The sequence below is a fragment of the Pristis pectinata genome, chromosome 34 (genome assembly GCF_009764475.1).
Source record: "Pristis pectinata isolate sPriPec2 chromosome 34, sPriPec2.1.pri, whole genome shotgun sequence".
NCBI classification, from domain to species: Eukaryota; Metazoa; Chordata; class Chondrichthyes; order Rhinopristiformes; family Pristidae; genus Pristis; species Pristis pectinata.
Window position 1 is genome coordinate 15,586,266 of NC_067438.1, and position 20,885 is coordinate 15,607,150.

Genomic DNA, 20,885 nt, shown 5'->3' on the forward strand with positions numbered 1-20,885 from the left:
CCCAGATTACTGACCTGCAAACCTGAGACCAAATCCCATCACAGCAGCTGGGGAATTGAAATTCAACTCATTTAAGAAATTCAGAATGAGGCGCTAGTAACAACAATGACAGGGCAGTCTTAAGAATGCAGATGATGGGCTTCAGGCTAGAACATCTGCCGTCCTCAAATCCAACGTGGCTGAGGCTTAACTGCCCTCGGAATTGACCCAGGACGCCAATTAATCCAAAGGACGGCATGGAACACTTTGATACTTTTAAAGTGTTGCAATGTAGGAAATGTAACTGTCAATTTGCACAGAGCAAGATCCCACCAACAGCAACATGACCTGTTGGTCTGTATAACATAGAACAGTACAACACAGGCCCTTCGGCCCACTCTGTCTGTGCCGAACACGATGCCAAATTAAACTAAATCTCTTCTGCCTGTACTTGACCCATATCCCTCCAACACCCACATATTCATGTGTCTAGCTGAAAGCCTCCTAAATGCCACTATATTTACCTGCTTCCACCACTACCCCCGGCAGCCAGTTCCGGGACCTACCATTCTGTATTAAAAAAACCCGACAGCCTCCAGTGCACCTGAACCCACAGTCACCATTGCAGACATCAGATCAGTCTTCCGGAGAGTGAACCCATGGAAAGCATCTGGCCCAGAGGACGTCCCTGGCCGTGTCCTTCAATCCTGTACATATCAGCTGGCGGAGGAATTTACAGACATTTTTAGCTTCTCCCAGCTTCAATCTGAGGTTCCCACCCACTTTAAGAAGACCACTATCATCCCGGTACCTAAGAAAAACAAGGTAACGTGCTTTAATGACTACCAACCAGTGGCTCTGACATCCACCATCATGAAGTGCTTTGAGAGGCTTGTCATGGTAGCATTAACACCAGCCTCCCAGACAACCTCGACCCACTGCAATTCACCTACCGCCGAAACAGGTCTATAGCCGATGCCATCTCCCTGGCCCTACACTCATCTCTGCAGCATCTGGACAGAAACGACATCAACATTAGACTATAGTTCATTGACTACAGGTCCGCCTTCAATACCATAATCCCAAGAAAACTCATCTCCAAACTCCGAGACCTGGGACTCAACACCTCCCTCTGTAACTGGATCCTTGGCTTCCTGACCAACAGACCGCAATCAGTGAGGATAGGCAGCAATACCTCCGGCACGATTATTCTCAACACTGGCACCCCACAAGGTTGCGTCGTCAGCCTTCTACTCTACTCCCTATATAGTCATGACTGCATGGCCATACTCTGCTCTAGCTCCATCGACAAGTTTGCAGATAACACCACTATCTCAAACAGTGATGAGTCGGAGTACAGGAAGGAGATAGAGAGCTTAGTGACATGGTGTCACAACGATAACCTTTCCCTCAATGTCAGCAAAACAAGAGCTGATCATTGAATTCAGGAAGGGGTAGGGGTAGGGTGGGGGGATGTGCACACGCTGCTGTTTACTTCAATGGTGCTGAGGTTGAAAGCTTCAAGTTCCTAGGAATGAACATCAACTATAGCCTGTCCTGGTCCAACCACGTAAACGCCATGGCCAATATAGCTCACCAGCGCCTCTACTTCCTCAGGAGGCTGAAGAAATTTGGCATGTCCCCTTTGACCCTCACCAATTTTTATAGATGCACCATTGAAAGCATCCTGTCCAGACGCATCATGGCTTGGTATGGCAACTGCTCAGCCCGAGACCACAAGAAACTGCAGAGAGTTGTGGACACAGCCCAGCGCATCATGGAAACCAGCCTCCCCTCCATGGACTCTGTCTACACTTCTGTCTGCCCCAGTGAAGCAGCCAGCATAATCAAAGAGCCCACCCACCACAGTCATTCTCCTTCCCCCTCCCATTGGGCAGGAGATACTAAAGCCTGAAAGCAGATACCACCAGGCTCAAGGACAGCTTCTATCCCACTGTATTAAGACTATTGAACATTCCCCTAGTAAGATAAGATGGACTCTTGACCTCAATCTACCACATCATGGTCTTGCACCTTATTGTCTGCCTGCACTGCACTTCCTCTGTAACTGTAACACTGTTCTGCATTCTGTCACTATTTTGCCTTGTACTACCTCAATGCACTGATGTGATGAAATGATCTGTATGGATGGCATGCAAAACACAGTTTTTCACTGTACCTCGGTACCTGTGACAATAATAAACCAATTTATCAACCTGCCCCACATATCTCCCTTAAACTTTCCCCCTCTCACCTTTAATGCATGTCTTCTAGTATTTGACATTTCTATCCTAGGAAAAAGACTCTGCTTAACTACCCTGTCTATGCCTCTCATAATTTTATAAAGTTCCAACAGGTCTCCCCTCAGCCCCCAACCCTCCAGAGAAAACAATCAAAGTCTGTCCAACCTCTCCTTATAGCTCATACCCACTAAACCAGGCAGCATCCTGGGAAACCTCTTCTGCACCCTCTCCAAAGCCTCCTGTGATGGGGCGACCAGAATTGCACACAATACTCCAAGTGTGGCCTAACCAAAATCTTATACAGCTGCGCCATGGTTTCCCCACTCTTGTACTCAGTGCCACAACCAATGAAGACAAGCATGCCATATGCCTTCTTTACCACCCTATCTACTGGCATGGCCACTTTCAAAGACACTTGGGCCCCAAGGTCCCTCTGTGCATCACTGCTGTGAAGGGTCCTGCCATTTACCGGATACTTTCCCCTTACATTTGACCTCCCAAAGTGCAACACCTCACACTTGCCCGGATTAAACTCCATCTGCCGCTTCTCTGTCCACAATTCCAACTGATCTGTATCCTGCTGTATCCTTTGAAAACTTACTTCATTGTCCACAGCTCCACCAATTTTTGTGTCCTCTGCAAACGTACTAACCCACCCATCTACATTTTCATCCATGTCATTGATATATATCACAAACAACCCCAGCACCGATTCCTGTGAAACACCACTGGTCATGGACCTCCAGCCTGAACAACACCCTTCTACCGCTACCCTCCGCCTTCTATGAGCAAGCCAATTCTGAATCCAAACTACCAAGTCACCGTGGATCCCATGCATCTTAACCTTCTGGATCAGCCCATGAAGAAGGACCTTGTCAAAAGCCTTACTAAGGTCCATAAGGGCAGGAACAGTAGTGTAGCGGTTAGCGTAACGCTATTACAGCGCCAGTGACTCCGGTTCAATTCCCGCCGCTGTCTGTAAGGAGTTCTCCCCGTGTCTGCGTGGGTTTCCTCCAAGTGCTCCGGTTTCCTCCCATATTCCAAAGACGTACGGGTTAGGAAGTTGTGGGCATGCTATGTTGGCGCCGGAAGCGTGGCGATACTTGCGGGCTGCCCCCAGAACACTCTACGCAAAAGATGCATTTCACTGTGTGTTTCAATGTACATGTGACTAATAAAGAGATCTTATCTTATCGATAATATTCACTGCCCTACCCTCATCAATCACCTTTAGTTAGTAAGACATGACCTGTCCCGCACAAAGCCATGCTGACTGTCCCTAATTAGGCCATTATTTTCCAAATGCCTAAGTACCTTCTCTACCACCGACGTGAGGCTCACCGGGCTTTAATTTCTCAGATTATCCCTATTTCCCTTCTTGAACAAAGGAACAACATTGGCTGCTCTCCACTCTTCCGGGACCTCACCTGTTGCGAGTAAGGATACATAAACTTTTGTCAAGGCCCCAACAATCTCCTCTCTCCTTATATTGAAAACTTCATAAAACAGCAGATGCTGGAAATCAGAAATAAAAACAGAAAATGCTGGTAAAACTCAGCAGGTCAGGCAGTATCTGGAGAAATAGAAATAGTTGTTTCTCTTCCCACAGATGCTACCTGACCTGCCGAGTATTTCCAGCATTTTCTGTTTGTATTTCAGTATAACCTGTTGCTGTGATCTCTGCTGAAGGATAAAAATCAACCAAGGGGTAAGAGATTTTCCACCCCATGGGATCATTCATATGCATCCGAGTAGGGGCCTCAGTTGCCATCCAATGCCACAGACTGCTCTCCTGCAGGACTGCACTGTCGCATTAACTTAGATTTCTGAGCTCTAATCTCCAGTGCGCACTTGTGGTCACTCCCCCCTCGACATGATGAAGCTGGTCTCCAACAGTCCACAGATGAGAGACCTGCCCAGAACCAAAGGCCACATGTCCCAGCAGCTGCTTCACCCTTACCTCTGTTACTCTCACACATTCCGTCCTCGGCCAGTTCCAAGACTGCAGAGACGTCGGTGGCAGGAGCAGCGGGCCGGCGGTGGGGTACTAAAACGACAGCACGGCGACGCCTCGCAGCCTCTGATATCTTCCCCTTCCTCTGATCATCGCTGCCCCCCTGACCCCAACCCACCTGCCAGGGATCAATCACTTCCGCTCTCTCTCTCTCCCCGCCTGCTGGGGTTCACCTCCCTCTGGCACGGCTTCACCCTCGGGTCAACCTTTTGCTTTAACCCCTCCAAACCAGCTCACCCCCCAGGACTCCCTCTCCCCCTCCTCTCCCAGGGTCCCTGTACCCCCCTCTCCTCAGAACTCCTTCCCCGTCCCCCTCTCTCGCCACCTCCCCCTGGTACTCAGTCCCCTTCTCTCCCCTCCTCAGGACAGTCCCTCCACCCACCTCTCCCTCCCCCAATGGCCTGAAACCCTCTCCCCCCGGGGTTGTCTCCCCCTCCCGTCCCTTCCACCCCGGGCAGTCCCTATAGCCCGCCTCCCTCCCTCCCTCCCTCTGCCCCTGCCTCAACCAGTGGCCACAGCCCTGTCCTCAGGATCACCCTCCGCCCCGGCACCGACACAGCTGGGGACGGGCTGCCTCTGGCACCGAGTCTCCTCTCCCCGGCCCAGTCCCGTCCCGGCCCGGTCCCTCTCCCCCGGCTCAATGCCCGGCCCGGTCCCTCTCCCCCCAGTCGCCTCTCTCTCTGGGGCCTGGCGGTCGGCGATGGCCGTGGGCCCGGTGAGGCCCCGGTGGGTCGGCGGCTCCCCGCCCGCACTAGGCCGCACTCACCACCAGCACCGCAGCGGCCGTCAGCCCGGGCGCCCGGCGCCCGCCTCTGATTGGCTGGGCCGGCGCAGGGGGCGGGGCCAGTGCGTCACCGGAGGGCGGGGCCTGAGGTGGGCGGGGCGAACGGGGCCCCCATGAGCGGGGGGGGGGGGGTGGGGTACGGCCAGGTTGGGGGTGAGAGCGGGGCGGGGCGGGGCCACGGAAAGGGGCGGTCTCCGTGTGTGACGTCAGAGGCCGGGGAGAGAAGCGGGGGGTGGAGCCTGGTGTGTGATTGGCAGGGGTGAGGCCCGTGGGCGGAGCCAGGGTTGATGGACAGTGTGGGGACGGTCGGGGGGCGGGACCAGGGGGCGGGGTCGGAGCAGAGGCGGGCGGTTGGTGCGCGGAGGCGGGGCTACGATAAGGGGGCGGGGCTTCCACTGCAGGCATCGATGACGTTCACCTTTCCCGCCCACCGGCGCCGTGGCCCCGCCTCCTGCGTGACGTCAGGCGCCGGGGCCTGGCGGGTCGCGGCTGCCCGAGGAGCCGCCTGACGGCAGCGGGAGCCGGTCGGCCGGCGGCAGGTCAGTCCCGGGGCTGCGGGAATCCCTCCGACCGGCGCCTCACGGAAGAGGGGAGCAGGGGGTGGCCTCGGGGTCAGGGGCGTCCGACATCTGGGAGGGTTCAGGGTGTTGGGAGGTCAGAGTTCAGGGAGTCACGGATTAGGGTTCAGTAGGTCTCAGGGTGTTGGGAGGTCAGAGTTCAGGGGGTCACAGATTAGGGTTCAGTAGGTCTCAGGGTGTTGGGAGGTCAGAGTTCAGGGGGTCACGGATTAGGGTTAGGTAGGTCTCAGGGTGTTGGGGGTCAGAGTTTAGGGGTCCCGGTGTTGGGGTCAGAGTTCGGGGTCACAGATTAGGGTTCAGTAGGTCTCAGGGTGTTGGGGTCAGAGTTCAGGGGTCACAGTGTTGGGGGCCAGGGTTCAGGGATCACAGATTAGGGTTCAGTAGGTGTCAGGGTGTTGGGGTCAGAGTTCAGGGTGTTGGGGCTCAGAGTTCAGGATAGGGGTCACGGATTAGGGTTAAATCGGGGTCAGAGTTCAGGGGGTCAGGGTGGGACGGAAGGTTCCGGAAGGTCGGGATTGGTTCATGTTTGGAAAGGTCAAGAAGCCAACAGAACCAGAGCAGGGGGAGGCCACTCGGCCCCTCGAACCTGCCCTGCCCTTCCTCACGATCACGGCCGATGGCTGCCAGTCACAGCTCCCCGTAACACTGGCACATTGGTTTGTTATTACCACATGAGCCCACCTTACCTATCCCCACCCTGAGTCTATCCAGTGACCCGGCCCCCACCACCCTGGGGGGCAGAGACTGCCAGAGACTCACTCCCCCCCACCCCAGAGTTTGAAATGAGTGACCCGTTACTTTGTAGATGCGTCTCCTTGTTCGTGACTCTCCCACTGGTGGAAGCATCTCTACATTTACCCCTGTTGAGCCCCCTTCAGATCTTATGTCTGAGATCATTGCTGGAAGTTTGCTTCTCCCGTGTGGTGAGAGCTGGACACCGAGTTTCCAACAGGGTTCTCTTTCGGTGCACTGGGAGGTAGACTCCCCTATTGACCCCCCCACGCCCCCATCCCCTGGACTCTGTCTTTACCTCTCGCTGTCTTGGTGAAGCAGCCAGCATAATCAAAGACCCCACCCACCCAGGACATTCTCTCTTCTCTCCTCTTCCATCGGGTAGAAGATACAGGAGCCTGAGGGCACGTACCACCAGGCTCAAGGACAGCTTCTACCCCACTGTGATAAGACTATTGAACGGTTCCTTTTTACACTGAGATGGACTCTGACCTCACGATCGACCCTGTTGTGACCTTGCACCTTATTGCACTGCACTTTCTCTGTAGCTGTGACACTTTACTCTGTACTGTTACTGTTTTTACCTGCACTACCTCAATGCACTCTGTACTAACTCAATGTAACTGCACTGTGTAATGAATTGACCTGTAGGATCGGTTTGCAAGACAAGTTTTTCACTGTACCTCGGTACAAGTGACAATAATAAATCAACACCAATACCTGCTCCATTTTTCGCCAGTGCCTGTGGTGAACCGTCTGAGGTGCCGATGACACACGATCCGGTTGTGATGGTCTGTACAGGTTCCCTGCCTGTATTCCTTGGGCGACACCTGTGTGGCCATTGGTGACCCATCTCCGAGGGAGGCAGGACACAAACCACTCATCCTTGATTCAGACAGCTCCAGCAGAGTGGTTAAAGTCAAATGTGATCATCACTCCAGCCCCTGCGGTGCCCACCGGTCCCGGAAGAGCAGTGGACACAGCGTGCTCCCTCTCCAGGGACACCAGGGGTGTGAACGTATCCTCAGAATAGCAGCAGGCAGTGGGCTTGGGCAGAACCCTGAACAGCCCACTGCCCGGAGCCGTGAATGACTACCTTGGCCTGCCCCAGGAGCAGACCGACGAGGAGGTTCACTGACCGACCCGTCCCCTCCCCCCGCTGCACCGGGTGCCCAAGGATCAGGAGAACAGGGCTGAAGTGTGACCAGAACTTAAGGAGGAGACTTCTGGGACCTCTCACGCTCGGTACATACATGGAACGTGGACCCCTCCAGGCTGCGGAGATGGCAGGAGGCCTGGGAGTCCGTGAACCAGCTTAAAAACATGTTCCGTGGCACTGCCGTGTACAACCCCAGGTCCCCGATGTAAAGGGGGAGGACTCCCACGGAGGGAGACGTCCACTGGGGGATCCCCCCCCCTCACAGAACGGACCACCGCGGTGAGTCTGGACGGCAGACGAGGGCAAGGGAGAGGAGAGTGCACGGGGGCGCCCATACAGGAAGGGTTTCAGTGGGGCACGGAGGGCATTTCAGAGAGACGGCTCATGTGGAACTGGGTCCCAAGGGTTTTGGGACCCGTGTTTGTAGTGTGAAAGGTCATGGCTGTCACGTGATACCATCGAGTACTGGTCGAAAGTGACACCACTGTCAATCAAGGTGCACGCCCTTGATCATTGGTCCCCGTGCTGAGAGACCAACAGGTTTCAGGCAGACCGAAGGGCGTCTTTCACCGAGTTGATGACCTTCCAGCAGCACTTGATGTCTGTCGGTGTGTGTGCCCAGGAACAGCCCGGAGATCAGAGAGTCCTCTGTTACACAGCTGCTGGGGATGAAACATGACAAGGACCCGTGCATCTTTCGTCACACCCTCCTCGCAAACCCACAGCCCGCAAAGAGGTGGGCGACCATCTCGTTCCCAGCACAGTCCTCCCGGGTCAGCGCGCACTGGGAGTGATGTTTCAACGGAGGGCGTGGAGTTTCCCACCACCCTCCACTCCCTCAGCGGCCCAGCGAGGAGTCCCCCTCAGATCAGCGCTGCTCCATGCCCACAGCCTCCCCCATCTCCATGAGGGGGGCATGGAAAGATCCCACAAGCAGCGCCAGTTCTGACCAACAGCTGATGGCCAGCTGGACCTTGTCATGACGACTGCTGGTTTGCTCCGGGAGATCCCAGAATTCCTCAGCGGGGATGAGAGGAGACTCGGCGGGGCCTCCTCTCCGGCGATGGACTCTCAACCGTCCCCGTCCAGTCAGGCAGCACCAGTGGCTGACATCCCCTCCTCACACCGCATCCGGCATCATTCCAGAGGGTGGCCCCACCATTCCCGATTCCAGAGCCGGGTCCTGAGGCAGGGAGGAACAACTCTGCCCCACTCCACCACCGCCCGCTAGCCCAGGAGCCGGGGAAAAAACGGCGAACGTTTGCTGCCTGCCTGTGTTCTCCTTCCTGACGCCAACAACCCGGGATTACTGGCATTGGTGAGGGAGACCTGACCTTTACCAGCTGGGCTCCCCTCCTCACCCAGGGGTCTGGGCTTCCCTCCTCGCCTAGTTGACTGGGGTCCCCTCCTCACCCAGGGGTCTGGGCCCCCCTCCTCACCCAACGCAGCAGCAGAGAGAGAGGCAGCTGGGAGGGGGGGGGTGAGGGGGCTGAGAACGGATCCCCAGCCCCCCCAAGCCCACAAGCACCCTCACTCTGCCCTGGGTAGGGGCTTGGATCAGTGGTGACAGTGGGTGAAGGCTGGGGACCCGCCCCAGGAGACAACCTGACCCCGCAGGCAGCCCCTGCTCCTCGGGACTCTCCTCCAACTGAGAGGAAGAGCGCCTCCTCCTCTGGGAGGGACGTGGAGGTAGGTGGACCTCCGTCCCAGGGATGTCTCTGCCCCCGCCCTCCCGCCTGGTTCACTCAGGCCTGTCCTCAGCCTCAGGACAGCTGGCTGTCCCGGGGGTTGGCTCAGCCTTGGGCTGTCCCTCAGATTCTCTGCTCTCCTCCCACCAGGACACAACCCTCAGCCCCTGCCCCCTCCTGCTGGCGTGTACCCCCCCCCCCCCACACACTGCTCCCTGTCCAGGGCAGAGGGACCACCCTGGGCGTGGAATTGGGACCGTTCCTTCCCCACGTGCCCCCACCTCCCTGCAGGCGAGTGGCCCAACACCCTCCATGGGCCAGAAGATGCGGCAGGCAGGCCGTTCCCCTGGAACCCCGCACCCAACTGTCCCTCAGCGTACCCCCCCAACACCGCTGGTGGCGGGAGGGGCGATCCCAACCTTGCCTCCCCCCAGACCTTGCCGGTGGGGGAGGAGCAGCTCGGCGGTAAAGAGGGGCAGGACATTGGAGGGAACAACCCTCTTATGGGGGCCTCCAGGGTACCCAGCACTCAGGGACGGGGAACCTGCCCGCTCCGTCATCAGGAAGGGCACAACCTTCCCGTAGACTGTAGAGGCTGGAACAATGACCCTCAGGGGATCACGTGTGTCGTGGACGGTGAGAATGCGATCCTTCTCTGCTGTGTTGCGTGTGCATTTAGCGGGTGTTAAGTTAGTGTTATTTTGCTGCAGTTATGTAGCTGCTTAGTTTGTTTCCTTCTCTTTCTGTATTAGTTGTAGTGCTTTTAGTTAATAAACATTTATATTAAAAAAAAGGGGCCGACACCCTCGAGCACTGCCTTCACACAGGTCTCTAAATGCTGTATTTGTGTGCACATCAATCATTCAACCCCATTCATTGGGGTCAATAATCTAAAAGTGATGGGACGGTGTAGAGGGAGCTTCACTCTGTGTCTGACCCTGGGAGTGTGTGACGGGACGGTGTAGAGGGAGCTTCACCCTGTGTCTGACCCTGGGAGTGTATGACGGGACGGTGTAGAGGGAGCTTCACCCTGTGTCTGACCCCGGGAGTGTGTGACGGGACGGTGTAGAGGGAGCTTCACCCTGTGTCTGACCCTGGGAGTGTGTGACGGGATGGTGTAGAGGGAGCTTCACACTGTCCTTCCTGGTCATGCCTCACTATAATATAAACCCAAAGGGGGTGGTTTCCAGCCCATTTCGTTGTTCTGATTGTGGTTTTGTGATGTGCTTTGCAGGAATGGAATGTGAGGGTGCGCTGGACATTGGAAACCTGGTGCACATCGCCGAAACCCTGGAGAACATCGTGTCACCGTGCCTTGGCCCACTTGGAGGTCAGGTGCTGTTCACCAGAGCCACGGGAGACATCCTCATCACCAGAGATGGGGGCACCATCTTAGAATGTCTCCTGCTGGATCATCCTGCAGCCAGGTTAGTCCGACCCAGACCCCACCCTGACCCGGGTCAGTCCGACCCAGACCCCACCCTGACCCGGGTCAGTCCGACCCAGACCCCACCCTGACCCGGGTCAGTCCGACCCAGACCCCACCCTGACCCGGGTCAGTCCGACCCAGACCCCGCCCTGACCCGGGTCAGTCCGACCCAGACCCCGCCCTGACCCGGGTCAGTCCGACCCAGACCCCGCCCTGACCCGGGTCAGTCCGACCCAGACCCCGCCCTGACCCGGGTCAGTCCGACCCAGACCCCGCCCTGACCCGGGTCAGTCCGACCCAGAACCACCCTGACCAGGGTCAGTCTGACCCCGACCCCGACCCCATCCTGACCCAGGTCAGTCCAGTCCCAGTGCTCAGACCTGACAGTACAGGAGACTGGAGCTGTAGGGACTGCCTGCAGTTGGTGTTTATGGAGGGTAGGAGCTGTGCCCTGGTGGGTTGGGCTGGTGTTTGTGGTGTGTTGCAGGTGTGAGAGCTGGGCTCGGTGTTCACCACAGGTCAGGGGCAGGTGAGTGATGGTTAATGAAGGTTGCGTATGTGCGTGTGCGTGCGTGTGTGTGTGCGTCATGGGGAGGGTAGTTTGGGTCTGTATTGAGTGTAAGGAGGTGTATTGGTGTGTGTGTTTAGGGTGTGCGTGTGTTGGAGGGCACGTGTGTATTGAAGGGGAGGGTATATCAAGTGTGTGTGTGTTTAGATTGGTTGTGTGTTGGGTGAGATTTGGGAGGGGTGGTGTTAGGGATACTTGCAGTACAAGGTGTGTGTGTATTGGGAGGGGAGTGTGTTGTGTGTATTGAGTGTGTGTTCGTGTGTGTGTTGGGGGTGTGTGCAGTACAAGGTTTGTGTGTATGGGGACGGGAGTGTATTGGGGGGGGTGTGCAGTACAAGGTGTGTGTGTAATGGGAGGGGAGTGTGTTGGGGTGTGAATTTAGGGTGTGTGCATTGTTGGTGTGTGCAACACAAGGTGTGTGTGTGTGGGGACGAGGTTGTGTTGGGGGTGTGTGTGGGGATGGTAGTGTGTTGGGGGGTGTGTGTGGGGACGGGAGTGTCTTGGGGGGGTGTGTGGGGACGGGGTGTGTTGGGGGGATCTATGTGGGGATGGGGTGTGTTGGGGGTGTGTATCTGGGGGTGTGTGTGTGAGGGAACGGGGTGTTAATGGGGCTGGGGGTATGTGTGGGGATGGGGTGTGTGTGTGGGGGGGATGTGGGGATGGAGGTGTGTGTCTAGGGAGGGGTGTGGGGGGGGGTGTATGGGGATGGGGGATTGGGGGACGGGGGTTGTGTTGGGGGTGTATTTAGGCTGTGTGTGTCACTGCCTGTGTTGAGGGGGGTGTGTATGGGGCTGGGTGTGTGTGGGGACGGGGTGTGTGTGGGGACAGGGCTTGTGGAGGGACGGGGTGTGTGTGGGGACGGGGTGTGTGTGGGGACGGGGTGTGTGGGGACGGGGTGTGTGTGGGGACGGGGTGTGTGGGGGGACGGGGTGTGTGGGGGGACGGGGTGTGTGGGGACGGGGTGTGTGTGGGGACGGGGTGTGTGTGGGGACGGGATGTGTGTGGGGGGACGGGGTGTGTGTGGAGGGACGGGATGTGTGTGGAGGGACGGGGTGTGTGTGGGGACGGGGTGTGTGTGGGGACGGGATGTGTGTGGAGGGACGGGGTGTGTGGAGGGACGGGGTGTGTGTGGGGACGGGATGTGTGTGGGGGGACGGGGTGTGTGTGGAGGGACGGGATGTGTGTGGAGGGACGGGATGTGTGTGGGGACGGGGTGTGTGTGGGGACGGGATGTGTGTGGAGGGACGGGGTGTGTGGAGGGACGGGGTGTGTGTGGGGACGGGATGTGTGTGGAGGGACAGGGTGTGTTGGGGGGGTGTGTGGAGGGACGGGATGTGTGTGGAGGGACGGGATGTGTGGAGGGACGGGGTGTGTGTGGGGACGGGGTATGTGGGGGGGGTCTGTGGAGGGACGGGATGTGTGTGGAGGGACGGGATGTGTGGAGGGATGGGATGTGTGGAGGGACGGGGTGTGTCGGGGGACGGGGTATGTTGGGGGGGTTTGTGGAGGGACGGGATGTGTCGGGGGACGGGGTATGTTGGGGGGGTTTGTGGAGGGACGGGATGTGTGTGGAGGGACGGGGTGTGTGGAGGGACGGGGTGTGTGGGGGGACGGGGTGTGTGGGGACGGGGTGTGTGTGGGGACGGGGTGTGTGGGGGGACGGGGTGTGTGGGGACGGGGTGTGTGGGGACGGGGTGTGTGTGGGGACGGGGTGTGTGGGGGGACGGGGTGTGTGGGGGGACGGGGTGTGTGGGGACGGGGTGTGTGTGGGGACGGGGTGTGTGTGGGGACGGGATGTGTGTGGGGGGACGGGGTGTGTGTGGAGGGACGGGATGTGTGTGGAGGGACGGGGTGTGTGTGGGGACGGGGTGTGTGTGGGGACGGGATGTGTGTGGAGGGACGGGGTGTGTGGAGGGACGGGGTGTGTGTGGGGACGGGATGTGTGTGGGGACGGGGTGTGTGTGGGGACGGGGTGTGTGTGGGGACGGGATGTGTGTGGGGGGACGGGGTGTGTGTGGAGGGACGGGATGTGTGTGGAGGGACGGGATGTGTGTGGGGACGGGGTGTGTGTGGGGACGGGATGTGTGTGGAGGGACGGGGTGTGTGGAGGGACGGGGTGTGTGTGGGGACGGGATGTGTGTGGAGGGACAGGGTGTGTTGGGGGGGTGTGTGGAGGGACGGGATGTGTGTGGAGGGACGGGATGTGTGGAGGGACGGGGTGTGTGTGGGGACGGGGTATGTTGGGGGGGTCTGTGGAGGGACGGGATGTGTGTGGAGGGACGGGATGTGTGGAGGGATGGGATGTGTGGAGGGACGGGGTGTGTCGGGGGACGGGGTATGTTGGGGGGGTTTGTGGAGGGACGGGATGTGTCGGGGGACGGGGTATGTTGGGGGGGTTTGTGGAGGGACGGGATGTGTGTGGAGGGACGGGGTGTGTGGAGGGACGGGGTGTGTGGGGGGACGGGGTGTGTGGGGACGGGGTGTGTGTGGGGACGGGGTGTGTGGGGACACGGGGTGTGTGGGGACGGGGTGTGTGTGGGGACGGGGTGTGTGGGGGGACAGGGTGTGTGGGGGGACGGGGTGTGTGTGGGGACGGGGTGTGTGTGGGGACGGGGTGTGTTGGGGGGGTCTGTGGAGGGACGGGATGTGTGTGTGGGGACGGGGCGTGTGTGGGGACGGGGCGTGTGTGGGGACGGGGTGTGTGTGGGGCGTGTGTGGGGACGGGGCGCGTGTGGGGACGGGGCGCGTGGGGGGACGGGGTGTGTGTGGAGGGACGGGGTGTGTGTGGAGGGACGGGGTGTGTGTGGGGACGGGGTGTGTGTGGAGGGGAGGGACGGGGTGTGTGTGGGGACGGGGTGTGTGGAGGGACGGGGTGTGTGTGGAGGGACGGGGTGTGTGTGGAGGGACGGGGTGTGTGGAGGGACGGGGTGTGTGTGGAGGGACGGGGGTGTGTGGGGGGGGGACGGGGTGTGTGTGGGGGACGGGGTGTGTGTGGGGATGGGGGGTGTGTGGAGGGACGGGGTGTGTGTGGGGACGGGGTGTGTGTGGGGACGGGGCGTGTGTGGGGGACGGGGTGTGTGTGGGGATGGGGGGTGTGTGGAGGGTCGGGGGTGTTTGTGGGGCCGGGGTGTGTTGGGGGGTGTTTGGGGGTCAGGGGGTGTGTGTATGGGGAGGGGGAGGGGGACGGGGAGTGTGTTACTGCCGATGTTGGGGAGGGGGTGTGTGGGGATGGGGTGTGTGGAGGGACGGGGTGTGTGTGGAGGGACGGGGCGTGTGTGGGGACGGGGCGTGTGTGGGGACGGGGCGTGTGTGGGGACGGGGTGTGTGGGGGGACGGGGCGTGTGTGGGGACGGGGCGTGTGTGGGGACGGGGCGTGTGGGGGGACGGGGCGTGTGTGGGGGGACGGGGCGTGTGTGGGGGGACGGGGCGTGTGTGGGGACGGGGCGTGTGTGGGGACGGGGCGTGTGTGGGGACGGGGCGTGTGTGGGGACGGGGCGTGTGGAGGGACGGGGCGTGTGTGGGGACGGGGCGTGTGTGGGGACGGGGCGTGTGTGGGGACGGGGTGTGTTGGGGGGTGTTTGGGGGTCAGGGGGTGTGTGTATGGGGAGGGGGAGGGGGACGGGGAGTGTGTTACTGCCGATGTTGGGGAGGGGGGGTGTGGGGATGGGGTGGCTGCGTTGGATGTGTATGGGGAGGGGGACAGGGGTGTGTCGCTGCCTGTGTTGGGGGGGTGTGGGGACGGGGGCTGTGTTTGGGGGGAGTTGTCGCTGCCGGTGTTGCCGGTCCGCCGCACTCAGCTGCCGCCCTCTCTCCGCAGGTGGATGGCGAGCAGCGCCCTGTGCCACCGCCGACGGACCGGAGACGGAGCCAAGTCCTTCCTGCTGCTGCTGGCTGCCTTGCTGCGGGCGGCCCGGGCTGAGGGGGCGGGCGGGCGGCGCCGGCTGGCCCGGGGCCTGGCCCGGCTGGAGCGGGACGTGCTGCCGGGGCTGCTGTGCCGGAGGCTGGGCCCGTACTGCGGCTCGGCCCTGGGCCCTGGGCCAGGGTCGGGCCCGGGGCGGGAGGCCGTGGCCCGGGTGCTCTCCGCCTACTTGTCGGGCCGGGTGTCGGTCGCGGCGGGCCGCCCTGCTCGGCCGCCTGGCCCGCGAGCTGCTGTGGCGGCTGGCAGACGGCGAGCTGGGCCCGGCCGCCCGGCTGTGCGCCCAGAGCCCGACCGGGCTGCTGCTGGCGGTGGGCGGGCTGCCGGCGACCCGCAGCCGGGTGCTGGAGGGGCTGCCGCTGGGCCGGGGGCTGGCCGTGGGCGGCCGCCCGGGCCCCACCAACGCACTGCTGCTGACAGGCAGCCTGGCACCGGCGCTGACCGAGCCCGGCCTCACCCTGCGGCCCGGCTCGGCCCCAGCGCTGGCCCAGGCCCGGGCCCGGGCGGCCGCCAGCCTGGAGCGGACTGTGGCCCGGCTGCAGGGCCTGGGCGTGGGGCTGCTGCTGTCGGGGCCCCAGCAGCCGGCCTGCGCGCTGCAGGCAGCTGAGGCGGGCGGCCTGGCGCTGGTGCACGGCCTGGCGGACGAGGAGCTGGAGCTGGTGCGGCGGCTGACGGGCGCCGAGCCGGTGCGGCGGGCGGACCAGGCCCGGGCAGCCGACGCCGTGCCCGCCCGCTTCGTGCGGCCACTGGGGCCGGGGCCCGGGCCGCAGCTGCTGGTGGGGCTGGCCGGACGCCATGGCCTCCGGCCCCACTGCCTCGTCCTGTGCGCCCCAGTCCTCGGCCTGGCCCAGCAGCACCGCGACACTGTCGCTGGCGCCTGCCGGCTGCTGGGGCTCCTGCTGCCCGAGCCGGGGGAGCCAGGCAGCAGGGTGGAGGGACCAGACCCCGGGGCTTTGGCCTGGGAGGGAACGGAGCCAGGGGCCCCGGGCTGGGAGGGACCCGACCCCGGGGTCCCAGTGAAGGAGGGACCCAACCCCGGGGTCCCAGTGAGGGAGAGGGAGAGCCGGGACCCAGCAGGGAGCGAGGGACCTGACCCAGGGAGCAGGAGGGAAGGACCTAATGCCGGGGTCCCAGGTATAGGGAGGGAGGGAGATGACCCTGGGACCCCAGAGTGGGAGAGAGAGGGATCCAGTGCTGGGGTCCCAGGGATGGGGACGGACGGTCAATGTGCCCGGGACCTGGGGAAAGCAGAAGGTCAAACTGAGGGCCAGAATGGCCTTGATGTTGAGCGAACCCAGTCCAGTGAGCCCAGAGGAACCCAGGGCAACCCCTCCGGGGCCTTCCCAAGCCCCCTTACACCATCCCACTCCCCCCAGCCCCCATCCACGCACCCCGCCTGGTGCGGCGGCTGCGATCCGGGTGAGTGGCAGCTGCCGGCCGGCTGTGTGCTGCCCGCGGGCGGGGCCTTCGAGTTCCTGATGCACCACTACCTGCAGTGCGAGAGCGACCGCCAGCAGGACGACACCAGGCTGGCGTGCCGGGTGGTGGCACAGGCCCTGCTGAACATCCCCCATCACCTCCAGCGGGGCCCCAGCCCCGGCAGGGACCTCCTGCGGGCTCACGCCGACTTTGCGCGGCAGCTTCGGGAGGGGCAGGTGGTGTCAGTGGATCGGGGGCCGCTGGAGGTGGTGGCTGCCAAGGGGCAGCTGGTGATCTCCGCCCTGCAGTGCCTGAGGAGCCTGCTGTCCGTGGACAGAGCTGTCGCCGTGCGCGGCAGGCTGCGGAACGAGGCGCAGGCAGAGAGCGAGGACTCAGAGTGAGCGGTTGCAGGAGGAACGTCGCGGGTGGAGACCAGGAGCAGGGTCACCGCGGCCTGCTGGGGGAACCCTGACCAACAGCGCCCACCGCTGTGGGAGAGTCCCAGACCTGAAGGACCGTACCGGGCAGTCTGTCGTACAACGGCACCGCAGGTCAGCACTGTAGCCGCGCAAGTGGCAGGTATTCAGCCCATCTAACCTGTGCTAAACTACCCCCACACTCCCCGTGATCTGCTGTTCTTACCCCAAGAGCCCACCGTCAAATGGTTCTCCAATGGCCGGGAAACTTGCTGGGGATTTAAAAAAAGAAACATCTATGAACCAGAGGCCAGAAACACAAAGTTTGCAAGAGATTTAGGAGCTCTGTGTTTATTGGATAAAATTAAGGCATCTGGAGAGGTAATGGTTAGGAGACAGCAGTCAATAACCTGAGTCTGGACACAGACACAAAGGCTGGCAGCACAGGTGTGAGACTTTGGTCAGTGCAAACATCCAGCTCTTTCACACGTGCAGACACATTCCCATGTGCATGATCCCATCCACTTCCTACACACACACACACACACACACACACACACACAGAGGAAAGGTTGACATTCCACCCCGTGTGACGCCCGTGTCCCCTCCACGCCCACCTCCAAACTCCAGCAGCTGCCCAGCCTCAAGTGCCTCCTGGTGTGGCGAGGCGGTCTGGTGCCCGTGGGTCTTTGGAAAAGGAGAGCGGGGTCTGAGGGAGGTGACATTCGTCCATGGTTACTGTAGCAGCAAATGGACCGCTGTTGTCTCTGGGACAAGTTTCAAGTCTGGCCCAGTCTTCATAATGGAGCCACATGAACCCACAGATCCAACTGACCCTCCCCCTCCATATACAGAAAGCTGATCAATTAGCCACTAGTTGCTGCTTCCAGAAGGTGCACTGTAAACACCCGCATACACACGGTTAATCAATTGGTCACTAGTTGACTGTTGCTTCCAGAAGGTGCACTGTTGTAAGCACCAAAGCACAGTGCATCACAGATGGCAAATAGTCTTGTTGGGAACTGAGCCTCGGGGCCCCAGCAGACAGCACGTATCATGTGCTGTTGGACATGGGGGTAGCCAGCTCTGGACAGTGAGGTATGCACAGATCTTCCCTGCACGGTGAAACACACACACTCGTTCAGCACAAAACTGGAGGAGATGCTAGAAATCTGAACTAAGAACAGAATTCTGGAAATATTCAGCAGGTCAGGTAACGTGTGTGGGGAGATTAGCAGTTCACTTCTCAGGTCGATAACAAGGAAATGGGCCCGTCAGCCCACTGAGTTCACACTGGTCATTAACACTAACCCCGTTCTATTCTCCCCACGTGCCCACGAACATACTAGTCACCCACACACTAGGGGCAATGTGCAGCGGCCAATTAACCTGCCATCCTGTGCATCTCTGGGATGTGGGAAGAGACCCACAGGGAGAACGTGCAGCAGAGGTCAGGATCAAACCCGGGTCACTGGCGCTAGAGAGGCAGCAGCTCGACTCGTTTCATCAGATGACCAAACTGGTGAAGCCCCACTCTGCTGAGTATTTCCAGCCTTGTCTGTTCCACCCCAGTATCAGACACCCTCCCAGTTTAACGTACACAGCCTCATGATCACGGGCCTTCTCTGCACAGTGACGAACACAGTCCAGAGACTCCCTGCCCATAAAGACACACAGCCCAGTATGAGAGATGTCACAGAAGGGGCATCTTCTGAGGAACAACGTTCCAATGATATTCCAAAAGGTGAGGAAGGGAGGGAGACGGTCCAATTCCCGGGAAACTTATTCCTAGCAACAGTGAGCCATTGCCGCAATCCCTGGTCCAGTCGTCCATTCTCCGTCTCCCTTGGCCTCCGACACACGTAGCTCGGTGTTACATGAAAAGCCCGCCTGTTGAAACAGATTGCACAATAACGTCAGCTGAGGAGTATTGCCGGACACACTCGTACAAACACAAGGAAAAAGGAAAAGGCCAGATGGAAATTCCTCCTCGGCTCTTAACTGGGAAACCTCGCCCCAGTTCCAGCATACCCCACAAAGGGAAACACCCACTCAGTACCCCGTCAAGCCCACTCAGATTTTTCAAGAGATCACCTTCATTCTTCTAAGTGTAGTGCCAAGGGCCCAACCTTCCCAATCTTTCATCACAAGACACCCTTTGAAGCCCCGAAACACCTCTATTTGTCCCACTGCTGTCTGGCAAGCGGTACCGGAGCATCCAGGCCAGAACTACTAGACTGTACAACAGCCTTTATCCCCCAGGCTGTTAGGCTCCTGAATACCCTGGAGACAGCTTCAGACAAATGCCGCGTCAAAAGCCCTGGTTTGCACAATGGTGTATAAGAACTCTGCCTGCTGCTGAACACGTTTATACGATTAGTGCAACACACTGAGTTCTGGATCTTCTTTGTCCAACTTGGTTTTGCACTAACCCTGCACTAAATTTGTATTCTGTATGTACTGGTTTTTTGCACTATTTGTACTTGTACAATTTTTTGTGTGTCTGTGGTTATTGTATGTCTTCTGTTTTACGTATGTCCTCTGTTGTGAGGCTGGGGGAAACGACATTTCGTTCCTCCGTGTGTCTTACAGCATATGGTGAATGACAATAAAGTGGAACTTGAACTTGAACCAAGGCCTCCACTTGTAACACAAGATAAGGGAGAAGGAAAAGGCCGGATGGAAATTAACCTCCAATCCATGAAGTGGGTGGGCGGGCTGGGGAATGCGTGGCTATTTCTGTGGCCAAGCCCTCCCAGATACCATGTAGAGGCATTTAGCTGGGAAAGCTCCAAAGTACTGCGCCCAGAGGAAGCAGCAGTACAAAGACACAGTCCAATAAACAGGGGTTGTGAAGTGCACGATGCAATTTTTCTAACAATAAAAATGTGATTTAAATAAAGATGCCAAAACAAATGTGAAAAATGATGCACATAACAAAACAATGTGCAATAAACAGGTGAAATGTGATACAGAATGTGTCAGTAGAGAAAAGGATATGACACAAGAGATGACCATCTAATGCCATAAAGAATATCCGATACAGGTATTCCTCAATCTCTGAAAGGGCTGAACTCCAAGACAGTATAAACTCTGGTTGCATTCCAGAGTTCCAGAATCTCACTTCTAAATACATCAACAAGAGCACCTGAAATAATTCATGATTTGTTAATAAAACACTTCATTAAGATGATAAAAGCATAATGTATCCTTTCTGGATACTCAGCTAATGACACAAACAAGATCCTTGGGATCTTGACAAGGTGGACTCATCCTGTGGGACAAGGGTCAGTGTCCTGAAAGAAAGTCAGCTTTTTAAGGCAGATGATCTGTGTGGACCGAGAGCCTTTGGAACTCTTCCTCGATACAACGGATGTGGAATCTTGATAAGAAAGGTGGCAGTGGAAAGGTGGGAACGGGGACTTGAGGATGAGGCTCGAGGGTCTATTCCTGCTGCACATACCTTGGTCTGTAGGTTGTGGTGACTCCACATTGATGTGCTGGGGAGATAAGAAGCAGGGCTGTCACTGGTGTTCAGGCAATGATGACGGTGGAGCTCAACGCTGATAACAGGGACTGATCCCGGTGGCTGATGAACCAGGAAGGTGTCAATGGAAATACAGACACCCTCCTCGAGTCAAAGCACAGTGATCTCCATCCTGCGGCCTCAGCTGACGCTGGTCTCCACACTGGGATTGTCATCTCTGAAGATGGCAACTGCTTTCCTGATGGAGAAGAGCGCCTCAGTGAGCGGTTTGGGTGGTGGTGGTGCTGTGCTGGTGCTCTCTTGGCCCTCCTGTTGCTCAGGCTCCGCCAGATCCTCGTTTGCGCGCTCTTCGTCATCAGAGTCCAGTAACTCTTCCCCATCGTACTGGTCTACGCCATCAGAACCAGCCTCAATGCCAACCTGACGACGTCTCCCCTGAGGTTTTAAAGGTTTACATAAACCATGGGTGACAC

The 20,885-nt window shown here is 58.9% G+C and overlaps 3 protein-coding genes across 5 annotated transcripts in view; 1 reads left to right on the forward strand and 2 right to left on the reverse strand.

The window, feature by feature from the left end:
- Positions 1-4,547, reverse strand: part of LOC127586039 (retinoic acid receptor RXR-beta-A-like) — a 78,385-nt gene extending 73,838 nt beyond the window's left edge. For both annotated transcript variants that reach the window (XM_052043813.1, XM_052043812.1), the window contains exon 1: positions 4,183-4,547. In XM_052043813.1, coding sequence (XP_051899773.1) covers positions 4,183-4,201 — 19 coding nt within the window. In that variant the 5' untranslated portion in view covers positions 4,202-4,547. The remainder of the gene's footprint in view (positions 1-4,182) is intronic.
- A 962-nt stretch (positions 4,548-5,509) lies between these two features.
- bbs10 (Bardet-Biedl syndrome 10) lies at positions 5,510-17,069 on the forward strand. Its single transcript, XM_052043817.1, is given in 5 exon segments — positions 5,510-5,559; positions 7,070-7,768; positions 10,412-10,604; positions 14,992-15,446; positions 15,448-17,069. Coding segments are annotated over 3 exon segments (2,109 nt in total). The 5' UTR covers positions 5,510-5,559; positions 7,070-7,768; positions 10,412-10,413; the 3' UTR covers positions 16,911-17,069.
- Positions 17,070-17,258: 189 nt separating this feature from the next.
- The window catches only part of hsd17b8 (hydroxysteroid (17-beta) dehydrogenase 8), a 43,625-nt gene continuing 39,998 nt past the window's right edge, over positions 17,259-20,885 (reverse strand). The window contains exon 8 of one of the 2 annotated variants that reach the window (XM_052043816.1): positions 17,259-18,815. In XM_052043816.1, coding sequence (XP_051899776.1) covers positions 18,799-18,815 — 17 coding nt within the window. In that variant the 3' untranslated portion in view covers positions 17,259-18,798. The remainder of the gene's footprint in view (positions 18,816-20,885) is intronic. The other variant, XM_052043815.1, reaches the window with a different exon arrangement.